Source organism: Scyliorhinus torazame, chromosome 10, assembly GCF_047496885.1.
Source record: "Scyliorhinus torazame isolate Kashiwa2021f chromosome 10, sScyTor2.1, whole genome shotgun sequence".
NCBI classification, from domain to species: Eukaryota; Metazoa; Chordata; class Chondrichthyes; order Carcharhiniformes; family Scyliorhinidae; genus Scyliorhinus; species Scyliorhinus torazame.
The window spans coordinates 103,266,349-103,285,282 of record NC_092716.1 but is presented as its reverse complement, the minus strand read 5'-3'; the positions used below and the strand labels follow the sequence as shown (position 1 = coordinate 103,285,282).

At 45.0% G+C, this 18,934-nt stretch overlaps 1 protein-coding gene across 1 annotated transcript in view; it reads left to right on the top strand.

Annotated features, from left to right (window-relative positions):
* Positions 1–18,934, top strand: part of amfra (autocrine motility factor receptor a) — a 90,461-nt gene that overhangs the window by 26,487 nt on the left and 45,040 nt on the right. The window contains exons 2-6 of the mRNA XM_072518535.1: positions 11,160–11,252; positions 14,933–15,097; positions 16,442–16,594; positions 16,832–16,872; positions 18,775–18,907. Of these exons, the coding sequence (XP_072374636.1) occupies positions 11,160–11,252; positions 14,933–15,097; positions 16,442–16,594; positions 16,832–16,872; positions 18,775–18,907 (585 nt within the window). The remainder of the gene's footprint in view (positions 1–11,159; positions 11,253–14,932; positions 15,098–16,441; positions 16,595–16,831; positions 16,873–18,774; positions 18,908–18,934) is intronic.

The following is an 18,934-nucleotide window of genomic DNA, read 5'->3' as shown; positions in this document are numbered from 1 at the left end:
CAAACACCTGTGAACTTGCCCCCTTTAAACAAGTTCCGGAAATACTCTATACCCACCCGCTGCCACCCCAGGAACCTCGCATCCAGCCCAGTCGGCATGAGCCTATGATTATCACACATCGGCGCCCACAATGTCATGTCCTCCAACCTGAAATACTGTCCACCTGGCTCCATATCCATAACGTCGACACTGCCACTGGGCTCACGGGGGTACCGGACTGGCGCCAACAGCAGTGCTCGCAAACTCATCCACTACATTCGCCGCCTCCATCTGCCCCTGCACCGACTACTCCCCCTCCGTCCATTTCCTGACCATTGCAATGTTCGCTGCCCAGTAATAATGCATCAAATTAGGCAAAGCCAACCCTCCCGCCCCCGACCCCATCTCCAAGAACACCCTCCTCACTCGCGAGGGCTTTCCTCCCAAACAAAAAGGACCTGTGGACAAAGATGGGGAGTTTATGGAATAGGAACAAAAACCTGGACAGCACTGTCATTAAAAAAATTTTTTTTTAGAATACCCAATTCATTTTTTCCAATTAAGAGACAATTTAGCGTGGCCAATCCACTGAGCCTGCACATCTTTGGGTTGTGGGGGCGAAACCCACGCAAATACGGGGAGGATGTACAAGCTCCACACGGACAGTGACCCAGGGCCGGGATCGAAGCTGGGTCCTCAGCGCCGTAGGCAGCAATGCTAATCACTGCCACCGTGCTGCCCTAGCACTGTCATTTTACCAATCTGCGTGTACCTGGCAAGTGACAACGGCAGCACATCCCCCACCTTGAAATCTGCCTTAATTTCCTCACCAATTATGACTCATTCCTCCACCAACCGTGCCAAGTTCAATTTGTGTAGCTGGGCCCAGGCCCAGCTCCACGCTATCGGCTTCCTAAGTACCAAAAACTCTTCCACTACCCCCCCCCCCCAAACCACCCAGAACAGCAACTCCCCAAACCACTTCTACTGCCCTCTTGCATTAATTGGAACACCTCGCTCCTCCCATGTTCAATTTATACCCTGAAAACCGGCCAAATTCGCTCAGGATCTCCATGATCCTTTCAAAACTGCCCACCAGGTCTGAAATGTATAGCAACAGATCATCCGCATACAGCGAAACTCTGTGCTCAGTGAACCCCTCCCTCTGCTCAATCCCTTTCCAACCCCTGAACATCCTAAGTGCCATTGCCAACGGCTCTATTGCCAAGGTGAAAAACAACGGAGAGCAGGCACCCCTGCTTTTTATTCATATGTTAAAAGCAAGATGATGGCCAGGGAAAGGACTGGACCACTTCAGGACAGTGGAGGGAATCTATTTGTTGAGCCAGAGGAAATGGGCGAGGTACGAAATGAGTACTTTGCATCAGTGTTCACCAAAGAAAAGGACTTTGTGAAAGATGATTCTTTAGGTGTGTGGACAGTCTGGGTCATGTTGACATTTCATAGAATTATAGAATAGAATTTACAGTGCAGAAGGAGGCCATTCTGCCCATCGAGTCTGCACCGGCTCTTGGAAAGAGCACTCTGCCCAAGGTCAACACCTCCACCCTATCCCCAAAACCCAGTAACCCCACCCAACACTAAGGGCAATTTGGACACTAAGGGCAATTTTATCATGGCCAATCCACCTAACCTGCACATCTTTGGACTGTGGGAGGAAACCGAAGCACCTGGAGGAAACCCACGCACACACTGGGAGGATGTGCAGACTCCGCATAGACAATTACCCAAGCCGGAATCGCACCTGGGACCCTGGAGCTGTGAAGCAATTGTGCTATCCACAATGCTACCGTGCTGACATAGATATTGAGGAGGTATTGGGTCTTTTAAAAAGATATTAAGCTAGATAAGTCTCCTGGGCCGAATGGGATTTACCTCCGAATACTGAGGGAAGCAAGGGAGGAAATTGCTGGGGCTTTGACTGGCATCTTTGTATTCTCATTGGCCACAGGTGAGATAACCGAGGACTGGAGAATCGCTAATGTGGTACCACTGTTTAAGAAAGGTAGCAGGGATAATCCTGGAAACTATAGGGTGGTGAGTCTCACATCGGTAGTCGGTAAATTATTGGAGAGAATTCTCAGGGACAGGATTTATACCCATTTGGAAGCAAATGGACTCATTAGCGATAGACAGCATGGTTTTGTGAAGGGGAGGTCGTGCCTCACTAGCTTGATCGACTTTTTTGAGGAGGTGACAAATATGATTGATGAGAGGATGTTGTTTACTTGGACTTCAGTAAAGCCTTGACAAGGTGCTTCCTGGCAGACTGGTACAAAAGGTGAAGTCACACAGGATCAGAGGTGAGGTGGTGAGATAGATACAGTACTGTAGTCTGAAATACCCTATGTTCGTCCGGACGGTAGCCATTGGCACCTCGAGAGGGGGATGGGAGGGGAGGGTGGAATGGGAGGGGAGGGTGGAATGGGAGGGGAGGGTGGAATGGGAGGGGAGGGTGGGAGAGGCGGGAAGGGGAGTTTTGACAATCTCGATGTCTGAAAGTAGCACCTGCTGAAGCCCAGTGTCCTGGCACACCTCCCCTCTGACATCATTTCAGAATACCCTTTGGCCGTACACTTGTAGGGGTGGGTGATTGATTCACTGGAATAGCTGACAGACAGATAGTTTGCATTGGCTTATAGGAGGCATGCATATATCAACTAAGGCATAAAAATTTGTGAAACCAATTGAAGTGATCACTGAGGCTTCTAAGGATGAACATTACATCAGGGAGACTCTGAAACAACCCGGCTTAAAATATATTGCAAAATCCAAATGTACTTTAGCTCTGAATCAGCTGGGTGGGCTAGCATTAGTATCCTTTAAGGAGCCAATAGCACCTGTATCGAGTCAATAACACCATGATCATCCAAAACCAAGTCTGCTGGGCAGCCCATATGCTTAGGATGTCAGTGTCCCGACTGCCGAAGCAAATTAACTTCACCTAGCTCAAGGTAGGTTCCCGAATAAGAGGAAGACAAAGGAAGCTCTTGGAAGGCACCTTGTAGGCTTACATTTGATTTATTGTCACGTGTACCAAGGTACAGTGAAAAGTACTGTTCTACGTACAGTCCAGGCAGATCGCTCCATGCATGAGAAATATAAGACACAGGATAGATATGCAATGTAAATACATAGGCATAAACATCAGGTGAAACATATGGAATATAGTGCTACAACTGTAGTGAAGATGCAAAGAAAGATCAGTTCAGTCCATAAGAGGGCCATTCAGTAGTTTGGTAACAGCAGGGAAGAAGCTGTTTTTGAATCTGTTGATGCATGTTCTCAAACGTTTTGTATCTCCTGCCCGATGGAAGAGAGAGAGAATAACGCAGTTGGAAGGATCTTTGATTATGCTGCTTGCTTTCACAAGGCGGGAGGTGTAGACAGAGTCAATAGATGGGAGGTGGGTTCGCGTGATGGACTGGGCTGTGTTCACAACTCTCTGTAGTTTCTTAACGGTCTTGGGCCGAGCAGTTAATGTTCCAAGCTGTGATGCAGCCAGATAAGATGCTTTCTATATGGTGCATCTATAAAAATTGTTAAGAATCGTTACAAACATGCCGAATTTCCTGAGGAAGTATAGGTGCTGTTGTGCTTTCTTGGTTGTAGCATCGATATGGGTGGACTAGGACAGATTGCTGGTGATGTTTACAGCTCAGAATTTGAAGCTGTCAACCATCTCCACCTCTGCACCATTCATGCAGAAATGGGCCTGTCCAACACTTGGGTTCCTGAAGTCGATGACCAGCTCTTTAGTTTTGCTGACAGAGGGAGAGATTGTTGTTATTGCACCAGGTCATTAAGTTCTCTCTCTCTCCCTTCTGCACTCTGACTCATTGTTGTTTGCGATCTGACCCACAACGGAAGTGTCATCAGCAAACTTGTAGATGGAGTTGGAGTCAAATTCTGTCTCACTGTAGTGTTTATAAGGAGTCGTAAGTGCACAGCCTTGTGGGGCCCCGGTAGTGAGGACTATTGTGGAGGAAGTGTCGTTGTCTATCCTTACTGGTTGTGGTCTGTGGGTCAGGAAATCGTGGGTTCTGTTGCAGAGGAGGGAGGAGCCGAGTCTAAGGTTTTGGAGTTTGGATATGAGCTTGGCTGGGATTATGGTGTTGAAGGTGGAGCTGTAGTCAATGAACAGGTGCCTGACGCAGGAGTCCTTGTTTTTTTTATTCATTTGTGAGTTGTGGGCGTCGCTGATTCGGCCAGCATTTATTGCCTATCCCTCGTTGTCCTTCAGAAGGTATTGGTGAGTTGCATTCTTGAACCGCTGAAGCCCTTGAGGTGTAGATGCACCCACTTTGCTGTTAGGGAGGGAGTTGTTGGATAATTCCCCAGTGATGGAACGGTGATATATTTCCAAATCAGGGTGGTGACTGACTTGGAGGGGAACCTCCAGGTGGTGGTGGGGGGTGGGGGGGGGGGGGGGGGGGGGGGGGTTGGGGGGGGGGGGTGAGTTACTCTCCATAAGATTCCTAGCCTTTGACCTGCCCTGGTACCCAAAATATTAATATGGCTAGTCCAGTTCAGTTTCTGATCTATGGTAACCCTTAGGATGTTGATTGTGGGGGATTCAGCGATGGTAATGCCATTGAATGTCAAGGGGTTAGATCCTCTCTTGTAGGAGATGGTCATTGCCTGCCACTTGTGTGGCACGAATGTAACTTGTCACTTGTCAACCCAAGCCTGGATATTGTCCAGGTCTTGCTGCATTTTGATGTGGACTGCTTCATTATCTGAGGAGTCACGAAAGATGCTGAACATTGTGCAGTCATCTGCAAACATCCCCACTCTTGATCTTATGATTGAAGAGAGGACATTGATGGAGCAGCTGAAGATGGTTGGGCCTATGGCACTACCCTGAGGAACCCCTGCAGTGATGTTCCTGGAGCTGAGATGATTGACCTCCAACCACCACAACCATCTTCCTTTGTACCACTTATGATTCCAACCAGTGGAGAGTTCCCCGCCAAAATTTCCATTGACTCCAGTTTAGCTGGGGCTCCTAAATGCCATACTTTGTCAAATGCTGCCTTGATGTGGAGGGCAGTCACTCTCATCTCCCCTCTGGCATTGAGTGCTTTTGTCCATGTTTGAACCTGTAATGAGATCAGGAGCTGAGTGACCCTGGTGGAACCCAAAATGAGCGTCTGTGAGCAGGTTATTGCTGAGTAAGTGCTGCTTGATAACACTTTATGATTCCTGCCATAACTTTTCTGATGATGGAGAGTAGACTGATAGAGCGGAAATTGGCTGTGTTGGATTTGCCCTGTTTCTTGTGTACAGGACACACCTGGGCAATTTTCCATATTGCCGGGTAGATGCCAGTGTTGTAGCTACACCGGAACAACTTGGCTAGGGATGTGGAAGTTCTGGAGCACAAGTCTTCAGTCCTATTGCCGTAATATTGTCAGGGCCGATTAGCCTTTGAAGTACCCAGCTGTTTCTTGATATCAAGCTGAATTCTTGATATTGGCTGAAGACCGACATCTCTAATGCTGGGGACCTCCAGTGGAGACCGCGATGGATCATCCACTTGGCACTTCTGGCTGAAGATTGTTGTGAATGCCTCAGCCTTGTCTTTTGCACATATGTGCTGGGCTCCTCCATCATTGAGGATGGCGATATTTGTGGGCCATCCTCCTCCAGTGAGTTGTTAAATTGTACACCACCATTCATGGTTGGATGTGGCAGGACTGCTTAGATCTGATGCGTTTGTTGTGGAGTCACTTAGCTCTGTCTATTACTTGCTGCTTATGCAGTTTGGCACACAAGTAATCCTGTGTTGTAGCTTCACCAGGTTGACAACGCATGTTTCGGTATGCCTGATGTTGCTCCTGGCATGCGCTCCTGCACTCTTCATTCGCCTGGCTTGGTGATAATGGTAGAGTGGGGGATATTCCAGGCCTTGAGGTTGCAGATTGTGGTTGAATACAATTCTGCTGATGGCCCACAGTGCCTCATGGATGCCCAGTCATGAGTTGCTAGATCTGTTCGAAGTCGATCCCATTTAGCTCGGTGGTCGTGACATACAACATGATGGAGGGTATCCTCAATGTGAAGACAGGACTTTGTCTCCACAAGGACTGTGCGGTGGTCATTTCTACCAATACTGTCATGGACAAATGCATCTGCAGCAGGCAGATTGGTGAGGGTGAAGTGAAGTATGTTCTTCCCTCTTGTTGGTTCCCTCACCACTTGATACAGTCCCAGTCAAGCAGCTATGTTCTTTTGGACCCGGCCAGCTGGATCTGTGTTGGACGACCAAACCACTCTTGGTGATGGACATTGAAATCCCCCACACAGAGCATATGCTGCACCCTTGCCACCTCAGTGCTTCCTCCAAATGGTGTTCAACATGGAGGAGCACTGATTCATCAGCTGATAATGCCCAGTATGTGGTAATCAGCAGGTTTCCTTGCCCAGGTTTAAGCTGAAGCCATGAGACTTAATGGGGTCCAGAGTCTATGTTGGGGACTCCCATGGCAACTGCCTCCCAACTGTATTCCACTGTGCCATCACCTCTGCTGCGTTTGTCCTGCTGGTGAGACAGGATGTACCCAGGAATGGTGATAGTGGTGTCTGGGTCATTGTCTGTAAGGTATGATTCTGTGAGTATGACTGTTTAACTAGTCTGTGAGATAGCTCTCCCAACTTTGACACATGCCCCCAGATGTTAGTAAGGAGGACTTTGCACGGTAGACAGGGCTGGATTTGCTGTTGTTGTTTCCGTTGCCTTGTTGTCGAGATGCTTCAGGGATGAGTTTAGGGCCAGGGAGATGGCATCTGCTGCGGACCGGTTGTGGCGGTAGGTGAATTGCAGTGGATCAAGGCAGTCTGGAAGGATGGAGTTGATGTGTCTCATGACTATCCTCTCGAAGCACTTCATAATGATAGATGTCAGGTCAACCGTTGAGGCACGTTGCCTGGTTCTCCTTTGGCACCGGTATGATGATGGTCGTGTTGTAGAGGTGGTAACCTTGGAACGGAGTAGGGAGAGATCGAACATGTCTGCCAACATACCCACCAGTTGGTCCACTCGGGATCAGAGTGCACGACTGGGGACTCCATCAGGGCCTGTTGCTTTCCGTGGGTTCACTTTTGAACCTCAAGAAATGGAACATAGACGTCAATGCCTGGAAGACATTTGCTCAGAAGAGACCTACCTGGAGGAAAAACCTGATTTGAAGGGTCACAAATCTTCGAGAACACCCGATGGCAAGAGGAGGCTTGGAAAAGGAGTCTGAGAAAGGAATACCAGCGACTAAGCATCCAAAGCACCGATCCCACCTTCTGGAAACTCCCGCCAAGTAAGTGATTGAGGATGCGGTTCTAGGATTGGGCTCGTCAGCCACGCAAGGGCCCACAGAACCCGTGACCAGTAACGCTGAGTTTCTTCGGTGGACAATCATACTCGTTAGCAAGTGATCACCACATTCTATCCATTATAGTTTCTTTAATGGAATTAACATCTTCATGACAAACCAAAGTTTAAAAAAAAAAATCTTTCTTTCATCTTGTGACTTCAAACTCGCTTTGTACAGTAAAGTACCCTTTGATGGAATTAGCAGCCTCATGACAAATCAAAGTTTAAAAAAATATATATATCTTCCTTTCATTTTATTTGCATTTTAAACAAATTATAACCGCAAAACACTAATAATATGAAACATTAACCTCCCAAAGTTGTCTCCCGATGTCTCCTGCCTCTGCTGGACCGAACCATTTCTGTGTAAATAGAAAGGTTTAAAAACTCACAAAATCCAGGTAAATGGCCCAAGTTAGAGCCGTAGCTGGATTTTTTTTATTTTGCTGCTCCAGCGCTGGGCTTCAAGCGGGTTTAAAAAAAAAAAAAAAAAAAAAAAATGGCCGGGAGTTTAAATGCCACGCGTTTCCAATGCGCATACATCAGCGCCCTCACTTTCAGGGTGTCACACCGCACATGTGCGACGCACCAGCGGCTGAAGTCGCAAATCATGCAGGAAGTTGCAGGCCAATAACATGAAATCAACAGCTTAATCACAAGGGAATAAAGTTCAGGATTATTGATGGACTGCAGGATAATAACACCACGTATGTATGGTGCTTGGAAAGGTCAAAGCCACGACAGGATCGTCGAGCAATATTCAGGATTCCTCCAGTTCCATCAAATGAAGTGCCTTCACATCTGCCATGCCGTCGTCCTGATGCCCAGGGAGCAAGGAACCTAGACCCACCCGGTAGTAGGAGGCGATTTGCCGCCTTTAACCCTTCACGACGAGCATGTAGGACAAGCTAACACCAGACCAGTGGTTGGGGTCACCAATTGACCCTGGGCCTCGGAAGGCTGGGTACAACATACTCCATTAGAACCTGAAACCTTCAAATAGAGATTGTGAAAGCATGAGCACTCCTTGTCCAGCCCCTACTCTCGAGTTGGTCAGGGTAAAGAACATACCATAAAACATGATTTGCAAGGACTGAAAACGAAGGAGATTGCTCCACCAAGTAACAGCATTCCCTTCTCCGCTTCCATTATTCTGTTGAGGATATTTCTCAGTTCATCAAAGTGAGCACCAAAACCTGCACCACAGAGCCGAGATCATTGTCCAGAATATCATCTGCAATGGCAGCCATAATCTTGATGCTGACAACAATGCCGAGGCCTGCTCATCAAACCCGCCACTACAAGCTGGGTCCTACCCCAGTTGCCTCAGGACCTCAATCAAACCAGGATTTTTTGATTTAACTCTGCCCCTCATTGCTAAAATCTAGCACATATCTTCCAGAGGCATAGTACAAGACATGTATCCCAAAAGTAAGTAATCATCCGATGTGCATTTGGATAAAATGAAGGATTTAAATGACAAATAGAGCCGGAGCTCACAAACGCAGCCACGCACCCGTTCACGCCGCATCTCCGGACAAACTCTTGATGCGAGTCTAATCCAGCAACCACATTCTATTTACCATGATCCTATTTTGTTCGTCATTTCATTTTGAATTTTTGATTGAATGTTTCTTAACTGGTCTAAAAATTATTTGCGAGTGGCATCTATCCAAAAATATCTTCCAAAGGTAAAAGCAGGATCACCTGATGGGTTAGTTTCTTTAAAAGGGCTTCGTCCTTTTCAGACTTGTATTTGGGCTCATGTGCTGCCAATAACCGTTGATAGTTGATGTAGTGTAGCCATCTGGAATGGCCACTTCCCGGTTACAAAATGGACACTTTGTAAATATTGATGGGAAAATGGACAATACTGAGAAAACGAGCAGGTTCAGGGTTTGTCTGCATATTGGAGCCGCAGCTCCCAGACAAGACCAAAACTGTAGGCCTATTAGCATACTAATGGCCCATCTCCGGGAACAAAAGAGTAACATTTGAGTAAACGATACTAAGGCAGACACCCCGGCGCCAGAGGAGACCGGAACAAAGCAGGCCCACGGCCACCTAGGACACGCCCAGCCATCAGGGCACCCACCCCTTTATTGGTTGAAATCAATAGGAATGATCAAGAAACGGCCCAATTTATTGGGGCCAAGTTCAAGGCCCGCCCAAAAGAGCGCGAAGCCCCTTTGGGTATAAGAAGGAGCCCCCAAGAGAGAATCGCTCTCTTGGACCCAGCTCTCACCGAGGAGAGACCTGTCCACCAGCTGCACCAGAAGCAAGTAAGTCCAAGGTCAACGCGCGCTACCAGACAGACTATCTTAGCTATTCCCCTTCACCACTTCGACCTCAGATCCGAACAACGGCCATTGTTCCTCTGACTGAGTGAGCACCTGAAGCTAAGTATAGGCTTTAGCAGTAGTGATAGTTTAGTCTGTGGTATTTGTTCATGAGTATATTTAACTGTGTGTGTAAATAAATAAACATTTGACTTTGAACAAAGTAACTGGTGTATTGAGTCTTTGATCAGTATTCGGTTTTAAACCTTGTGGCGGTATCGAAAGATACTTGGCGACTCTAGAGCAAACGTAATTAGTATTAAGGAAGGCGACCATATTGACCGCCATATTCAGAGCCAACCAAAGAGAGCAACAGTAGCTATTCATGATGCAATTGTGAGATGAGGCAGCAGAATAAAGAGCTGCAAATTTCTTACAGGTTGGCAGACCATTTAATGAACTTTATTCAAGTCTAATTGCCAGTTCCAATTATGTAAAGATTATCTGCAGCGAAAAGGGGCAATATTCATCCTTCACTCAACATAATACAAAACTGATTAGCCGGTCATTATCAAATTGCTCTTTGTGGCAGTTGGATGTTTGCAAATTGGTTGTCGCATTTCACTGGCTGTGGCGTGCTTCGAGACATTTTGAAAAATGCAAGTCTTTGTTACAGCTGAGACAACAAGCTATAGTTAGGTGGGTTTCAGGACATTACTTTAGAGCTCACAATGTCCCCCTGCATTATTGTCCCAATCTATTCCTAGACACTGAAATAACAAAGAGGGTGAAAGAGAATATAATTTGAATAATATTACAGCAGATTAATACACAAATTACTTATAGCAAGGATGAGCATGAAAAACCCTTTTTAACCATTGTGCACCCCTGCAGTTTATTGACGCTCAAGCCACTGGACCATTTGACATATTACCTGTTGAGTTTCATAATCCTTCTGTGCAAGATGCTGTCTGATCAGGGAAGAGTAGATTTTCTCGATTTATTGCTCAATTCTGTGATTAAAGGTTATTGTAGCATTGCATTGATTAGTATGCTGAGTAGAATGAATTTAGACAACCTGGAAGCTGAAGTTGTACTTCTCAACATCCGTTCTAAATTTGGTTGCCATTGCCATTTTGAGCTTGTGTGCCCTTGTCCCACTGTCATCTGAAGTATTGTTCTGAATTTACCATCTCTCTGCCATTTACAATCTTAAACACTTGTGATTCTGAAAACTAGAAGTCTCTCTATTCGCTTACTAACTGCTTCACAATGCTAGTAATTACATTTTTCATTCTTTTTTACATCACGCCAGGGTTTGAAGATTGTACTATAATGTTGGAGTTAAGTTTATTATCTTGCACCTCAAATACTAACCAAGGATTGAATGTTGGCTGCTATCTCGGTTCTCTTTGTGAGTTTGTTGTAAAAGGGTTCATCCTGACCCTGGAGCATTACTGGTTAGAGTAAAGACTTGTTAATAACATTGTGATGTTTGTTTAATTTGTCAGGTGCTGGTGAACACGGCATGTTGTTTTCTCATGTTGATTGGAAAACTGATCCAGTACATGGTCTTCGGGACACTGCGGGTCAGTGAAAGACAGGTGAGGCTTGCCTTTTAAGACTGCAAGAAAAAAATCGTCGAATCCCTATAGTGCAGAAGGATGTATTGGCCCATCGGGTCTGCACTGACCCTCCGAAAGAGCACACCACCTCGGCCCAATCCTCCGTTCAACCCCTGTAACCCCACCTAACCGTTGGACAATAATGGGCAATTTAGCGTGGCCAATCCACCTAACCTGCACATCTTTGCAGAGCCGTTGGCAATTATCTTTTCGTCCTCACTGTCAACAGGGGTGGTACCAGGGGATTGGAGAGTGGCGAATGTCGTGCCCCTGTTCAAAAAAGGAACTAGGGATAACCCTGGGAATTACAGGCCAGTTAGTCTTACTTCGGTGGTAGGCAAAGTAATGGAAAGGGTACTGAAGGATAGGATTTCTGAGCATCTGGAAAGACACTGCTTGATTAGGGATAGTCAGCACGGATTTGTGAGGGGTAGGTCTTGCCTTACAAATCTTATTGAATTCTTTGAGGAGGTGACCAAGCATGTGGATGAAGGTAAAGCAGTGGATGTAGTGTACATGGATTTTAGTAAGGCATTTGATAAAGTTCCCCATGGTAGGCTTATGCAGAAAGTAAGGAGGCATGGGATAGTGGGAAATTTGGCCAGTTGGATAACGAACTGGCTAACCGATAGAAGTCAGAGTGGTGGTGGATGGCAAATATTCAGCCTGGATCCCAGTTACCAGTGGTGTACCGCAGGGATCAAGTTCTGGGTCCTCTGCTGTTTGTGATTTTCATTAATGACTTGGATGAGGGAGTTGAAGGGTGGGTCAGTAAATTTGCAGACGATACGAAGATTGGTGCAGTTGTGGATAGTAAGGTGGGCTGTTGTCGGCTGCAAAGAGACATAGATAGGATGCAGAGCTGGGCTGAGAAGTGGCAGATGGAGTTTAACCCTGAAAAGTGTGAGGTTGTCCATTTTGGAAGGACAAATATGAATGCGGAATACAGGGTTAACGGTAGAGTTCTTGGCAATGTGGAGGAGCAGAGAGATCTTGGGGTCTATGTTCATACATCTTTGAAAGTTGCCACTCAAGTGGATAGAGCTGTGAAGAAGGCCTATGGTGTGCTCGCATTCATTAACAGAGGGATTGAATTTAAGAGCCGTGAGGTGATGATGCAGCTGTACAAAACTTTGGTAAGGCCACATTTGGAGTACTGTGTACAGTTCTGGTCGCCTCATTTTAGGAAGGATGTGGAAGCTCTGGAAAAGGTGCAAAGAGGATTTACCAGGATGTTGCCTGGAATGGAGAGTAGGTCTTACGAGGAAAGGTTGAGGGTGCTAGGCCTTTTCTCATTAGAACGGAGAAGGATGAGGGGCGACTTGATAGAGGTTTATAAGATGATCAGGGGAATAGATAGAGTAGACAGTCAGAGACTTTTTCCCCGGGTGGAACACACCATTACAAGGGGACATAAATTTAAGGTGAAAGGTGGAAGATATAGGAGGGATATCAGAGGTAGGTTCTTTACCCAGAGAGTAGTGGGGGCATGGAATGCACTGCCTGTGGAAGTAGTTGAGTCGGAAACATTAGGGACCTTCAAGCAGCTATTGGATAGGTACATGGATTACGGGAAAATGATATAGTGTAGATTTATTTGTTCTTAAGGGCAGCACGGTAGCATTGTGGATAGCACAATTGCTTCACAGCTCCATGGTCCCAGGTTCGATTCCGGCTTGGGTCATTGTCTGTGCGGAGTCTGCACGTCCTCCCCGTGTGTGCGTGGGTTTCCTCCGGGTGCTCCGGTTTCCTCCCACAGTCCAAAGATGTGCGGGTTAGGTGAATTGGCCAATGATAAATTGCCCTTAATGTCCAAATTGCCCTTGGTGTTGGGTGGAGGTGTTGGGTTTGGGTAGGGTGCTCTTTCCAAGAGCTGGTGCAGACTCAAAGGGCCGAATGGCCTCCTTCTGCACTGTAAATTCAATGATAATCTATGATTAATCTAGGACAAAGGTTCGGCAGAACATCGTGGGCCGAAGGGCCTGTTCTGTGCTGTATTTTCTATGTTCTATCTTTGGACTGTGGAAGGAAACCGGAGCACCCGGAGGAAATCCATGTAGACACGGGAAGAATGTGCAAACACCTCAGAGACAGGCCCCCGAGGTTGGACTTGAACCCGTGACCCTGGTGCTGTGAGGCAACAATGCTAACTACTATTGCTTCCTTATCCTATTTTTATAGCAGCACCATGAGAGTTTAAAAAAAAAAAAAAAAAAATCTTCCATATGCTATGGGTATTGCTGGTAAGGCCGCATTTGTTGCTCGTCATAATTGCACAAGTTAGTGGCTTGTTTGGCCAGTTCACAGAGAAATTAAAAGTCAACCACATTGCTGAGGATTTGGAGTCCCATGTAGGCCTGACCAGGTAAGTACAACAGATTTATTCAATTAAAAGACATTAATGAACCACTTGGATCTTTACAACAATTGATGATAGTTGGCATTCTTGCCATTCGTGATACTCACTTTATATTTCAGATTTTGTTAATTGAATTTCAATTCCCCCAGCTGCAATTGTGGGTTTTGAACCCATGTCCCCAGCACATTAGATTGGGCTTCTGGATAACCTGTCCAGTGACATGACTACTGCATCACTATCTTCCCTAATTTTTGTTAAATTACGTTAAATTATTTACATTTCATTAAAGGTGCTGTATCAATCCAATTGTTGTAAACTGGAGAATCTCCATTTGTTAATTTTAAAAAATTAATTAATTTAGAGTAGCCAGTTATTTTTCTTTTCCAATTAGGGGGCAATTTAGCGTGGTCAATCCACCTAACCAGCACATCTTTGGGTTGTGGGGGTGAAACTCCACATGGATAGTGACCCAGGGTCGGGTCCTCAGAGCTGCAGTCCCAGTGCAAACCACTGCGCCACATGCCGCCCCCTCCATTTGTTAATTGAAGCATTTGTTATAAAGTTAATTTAAAGATGGTTTTCTCTATCTCCCTCCCCAACACAGTAATGAGCTCCTCTCCCTTTGCCCCCCCCTCCCCCTCCCAACCTCTTGCATGCACAGGCTCATGTCCTCGGCATGCAGACATGTGTGTGAGCTCTCGGCATTCTGAGCAAATAATAAGTGAGGATGGAATGACAGCAGACATTCTCAGTTGCTATTCTTTAATGTCTAATGTATCTTCACTCGCCAAAATAATGTCAAAATACTTTAGAGTTCAGTGGTGATGCACAGCATGATTAATTTGCAGAAATAGAAAATAGCCAATTCCGATCAGCTGTTTTGAGCATGGTCCCAGTACAAATGTCTGGCATTAGCTCCTAGTGAAGAAGAATAAAAATGCTCCAAAGGAACCGTTAGTATATCAAGGTTCAAGTATCTGAATTAATTTTACACACTGGATAAACTTGATTTAAAAAAAAAAGACTGTATAAACCAAAGGTTCTTAAAATATTCAGATTCCCTGAGAGCTTTGCCCACCTGCTCTTCACTTTATGATTTGTACATTAGAGCTAATGTATCTATTATGTAGTGGCAAAGACCGAGAACTCCACTGTTTGTGCCAACCTTTCTGGTGTTGAACATTGTAATTTTGATTTAATCTGCAACCAGTGGAATTTTCCATTTATGTTTCTCTTGTAATATGAACTTGAAGGAAACGAATGATCAGACAATGTGTGCGTTCTCCCTCTTTCTCTGCAGCACCTGAAGGATAAATTTTGGAACTTCATCTTCTACAAGTTTATTTTCATATTTGGTGTCCTGAATGTTCAAACAGTTGAGGAAGTGGTGATGTGGTCCCTCTGGTTTGCTGTTCTTGTCTTCCTTCACCTCATGGTCCAACTATGCAAAGATCGCTTTGAATATGTGAGTTGACCCTTAAACCTGCTGAATCAACTTGAACAGTGCAGCTACAAGGGAGTGTTCTACTGGGTAACATAAAAGGCTGCTCAACATAAAATACAAGCCCAAAAGTTTAGATTGGAATGATTAGCACAGACACTATGTCAGAAGCAATCACCACACTGAGGCTGTGTAAGTTGTCAGTCTCTGACAGAATGATGGTAGTGGATGCAGATTCCTTCTTCTGAACTGAATGAGGAAGCTGTCCTTTGAGGGCAGGAGGGTGAAGGGAAGTGTAACAATGCATGTCTCTGTTTCTGCTTTAGAGCTGTTGCTCAGCACCACTCAAGATTAACTTTTATTGGGAAATTCATAAACAACATTCCATCATATTTATGGATAAATCTAGCATTTTCTGAGTAAATATTCTCAATTAACTTTCGGGTGGCTAAAAGCCAAAACTTAAATGTTGAATAAATTCTGTAAAATGTTTGCTGTGTCCATTTGTATAAATCATGGAATTTTGTATATTGAAAATTGGGTTCCCTTTCATTGTTGGGCAGTGATTTATATTGGAATGTTTCTAAATGCTGACATATGAAGAGTCTCATGAGCTCTGAAATTTCAATGTTTAAAACGTTTTGAGATAACAAGCTTGATTTATCTGGTGTTCTGTACACAAGCTCTATGTACGGTATTTGCTTTGTGGGCTGAGCCATTTTTCCATTGGGGATTTTCAAAAGCAGTTTCGAACAGAGCCGGCTGGAGTTGAGTTTAACTTCATAATAATCTTTATTGTCACAAGTAGACTTATATTAACACTCTAATGAATTTACTGTTAAAAGACCCTCGTCTTCACATTCCGGCACCTGTTCTGGTACACAGAGGGAGAATTCAGAATGTCCAAATTACCTAACAGCATGTCTTTCGGGACTTGTGGGAGGAAACTGGAGCACTGGATGGGAACCATGCAGACATGGGGAGAACATGCAGACACTGGGAGAACGTGTAGACTCCGCACAGATAGTGAGCCAAGCCGGGAATCGAATCCGGAGCCCTGGCGCTGGGAAACAACAGTGCTAAGCACTGTGCTACTGTGCTGCCTACTAAGTGCACAGTTGATTTTGAGAGTTTATGTGGAGGGCATGTATTGTTCCATTCTCCAAATAGACCCAACAGGACATTCGGATTTGTGTTGCATTCCAGTTGATATTTTATGTCTTTGTGACCAGAGTTCTAAAATTTATTGATGTCTGTTGGAGTAACTTGCCTTTATTGGCACTTACCTCCTTGAGTATGCTCGAGTACTTTGATTTTTATTTCTGATTTAATTTTCTTACCACATTGGCACTCTCTCCTCTGATCCAGTTGTCCTTTTCTCCGACTACTCCAATGAGTAGCCACATCCGTGTCTTGGCCCTGCTGGTTTCCATGTTGCTGTCCTGTTGCAGTCTGGCTGTGGTGTGTGCACTAATTGGATATTCACATGGAATGCATACGCTGTCTTTCATGGCAGCTGAGGTAAGATGATTACTTTGTTCTTTGTGTAGTAATCATTTTGTGGTGATACAGTAATGACAGCAAAAGCCATATGTTTTTACAAATATTTTGTTTTAATTGATACCATTTTTCACAACAAAAAAAAATACAATACAAAAGCAGTAAATGTATTCTGGTATCCTTTTCTATTTTGTCTGCCCTCAATTTATCTGTACAACGCTGTATTGTCATATCGCTAACCTCTTCTGTCTATTCCAGTGCCTGGTTGTTACCGTCCGGACAGCGCATGTTATTCTTAGGTAGGTACAAAGTTATTTGATGAATATTTCCTTTCAGAAAATTACAATGTAGGGTGCTTGCTATTTGGCTAAAGTGTGAAGCATTAATTGGATGCTTACTGGTGCAGGATGTTAAAATGCTGTTCTTCTGTGAGGAGACATAGGGCGAGATTCTCTGGCCTCCCTGCTGTGTGTTTCTCGGCGGTGGGAGGCAGCCCACTGTTGGCCAGTGGCAGGATCTTCTGGTCCCGCCGCTGCCAATGGGATTTTCGATTGAATCCACCCCATGCAGGGAAACTTGCAACAGGGGTGTGTTGTTGACTGGACAGTAAGATCTCACTGGTGTGAACAGCCGTAAGATCTCAGCCCATAGACTTTTACAGCACAGAGCTTTTCTTGTGCGAATTCAATCGAATTAGAACTGTCCCATTCCTTTTGATCTCTGTTGGTAAAGACAGTGTATAATTTAGGCATAGAACCAGAAAATTGTCAAGTTACATCTTCCTCTGTGGTGAGTTAGCTTGTCTCGACTGGGATGATGGAAGGAATGCTGCAGTCGGCCTAGTGCCCCAATTTTTGGGAGACAACCCAGGATTGCTACTCTTGATAGTGTACTCTTGATAGTTATTCTGCGATTTTGTATGCTGTAGGTGCATGTTGATCAAATTGGGCTCAATTTCTGTAGTTGAACAGTCTGCCAGGCTACTGTTTAGGTTCATACATGAAGGTTGATCAGCTGAGGTATTAGAGGGCAGCACGGTGGCATAGTGGATAGCACAAATGCTTCACCGCTCCAGGGACCCAAATTTGATTCCCGGCTTGGGTCACTGTCTGTGCGGAGTCTGCACGTTCTCCCCGTGTGTGCGTGGGTTTCCTCCGGGTGCTCCGGTTTCCTCCCACAGTCCAAAGATGTGCAGGTTAGGTGGATTGGCCATGCTAAATTGCCCTTAGTGTCCAAATTGCCCTTAATGTTAGGTGGGGTTATGGGGATAGGGTGGTGGTGTGTGCTTGGGTAGGGTGCTCTTTCCAAGAGCCGATGCAGACTCGATGGGCCAAATGGCCTCCTTCTGCACTGTAAATTCTATGATTGCTCGTTTGGAGGATTGGAGAACAGAAGACATTGTAGGTGATTTTTTTTTTGAAGTCAGTGCTTGCTGTTCTTTGTTCAGATGCAAATAAGTGCTTGTCATTGATGCACAAACTGCTCCACTTGTACCTAAATAGTAAAATCTGAGACTGCAAAGTAATGGTGGGATTATTACATGTTAAGGGTGTACTCTGGCAGTTAAAGTTGAGATGCTTTGTCAGATCAGTGCATTTTTGCTGCACTGTATGTGTTACAATGGACTGGCTCATGTATTATCGGGGAGTCCTGGATGCTGTCATTGAGTATGGAATGAAAAAGTTTAGTTCCTCAGCACTAACCTAAGGTGATTTTGAGGGCACGTGCATTCCACAGTCTAATCTGTTGGGTTTGGTAATTAAGGAAATTATTTGGAGTATTCTTCCAGGGATGGTAGTGTAATGGTTATGCTACTGGACTGGGTAATTCAGAGATCTAGGCTAACAAATGATCTACTGACAGAAGTTCACACCCTGCCATGGGAGGTGGGGAATTTAAATTCAGTTAATAAATTAAAATGGAATAAAAAGGCAGTAGGAGTCCATGAAACAACTGGCTTGTTGTAAAAATGCATCTGATTCATTTAATGCCTTGGGTACCTTCTGAAATAGCCTAGCCAACTGCTCAGTTGCCACCACCAATTTCTTGAGGACAATCATTGCTAGGCAATAAATAAATGCTGGCTTCGCCAGTGATAGCCACAAGGCATGTATGAATTAAAAAAGGTTACTGAAATGATGGTGTGTTTTGCATATTAATGATACATTTTTTGCTGTGGTGAACTCTGTATTTTATTATAGGTACTCTATCCATCTATGGGATCTGAATCATGAGGGAACCTGGGAGAGTAAAGGCACCTATGTTTATTACACTGATTTTGTCATGGAGTTGAACCTGCTTTCAGTTGACCTGATGCATCACATTCACATGTTGGTGGGTAATACTTAGCTGTTCTTGGAT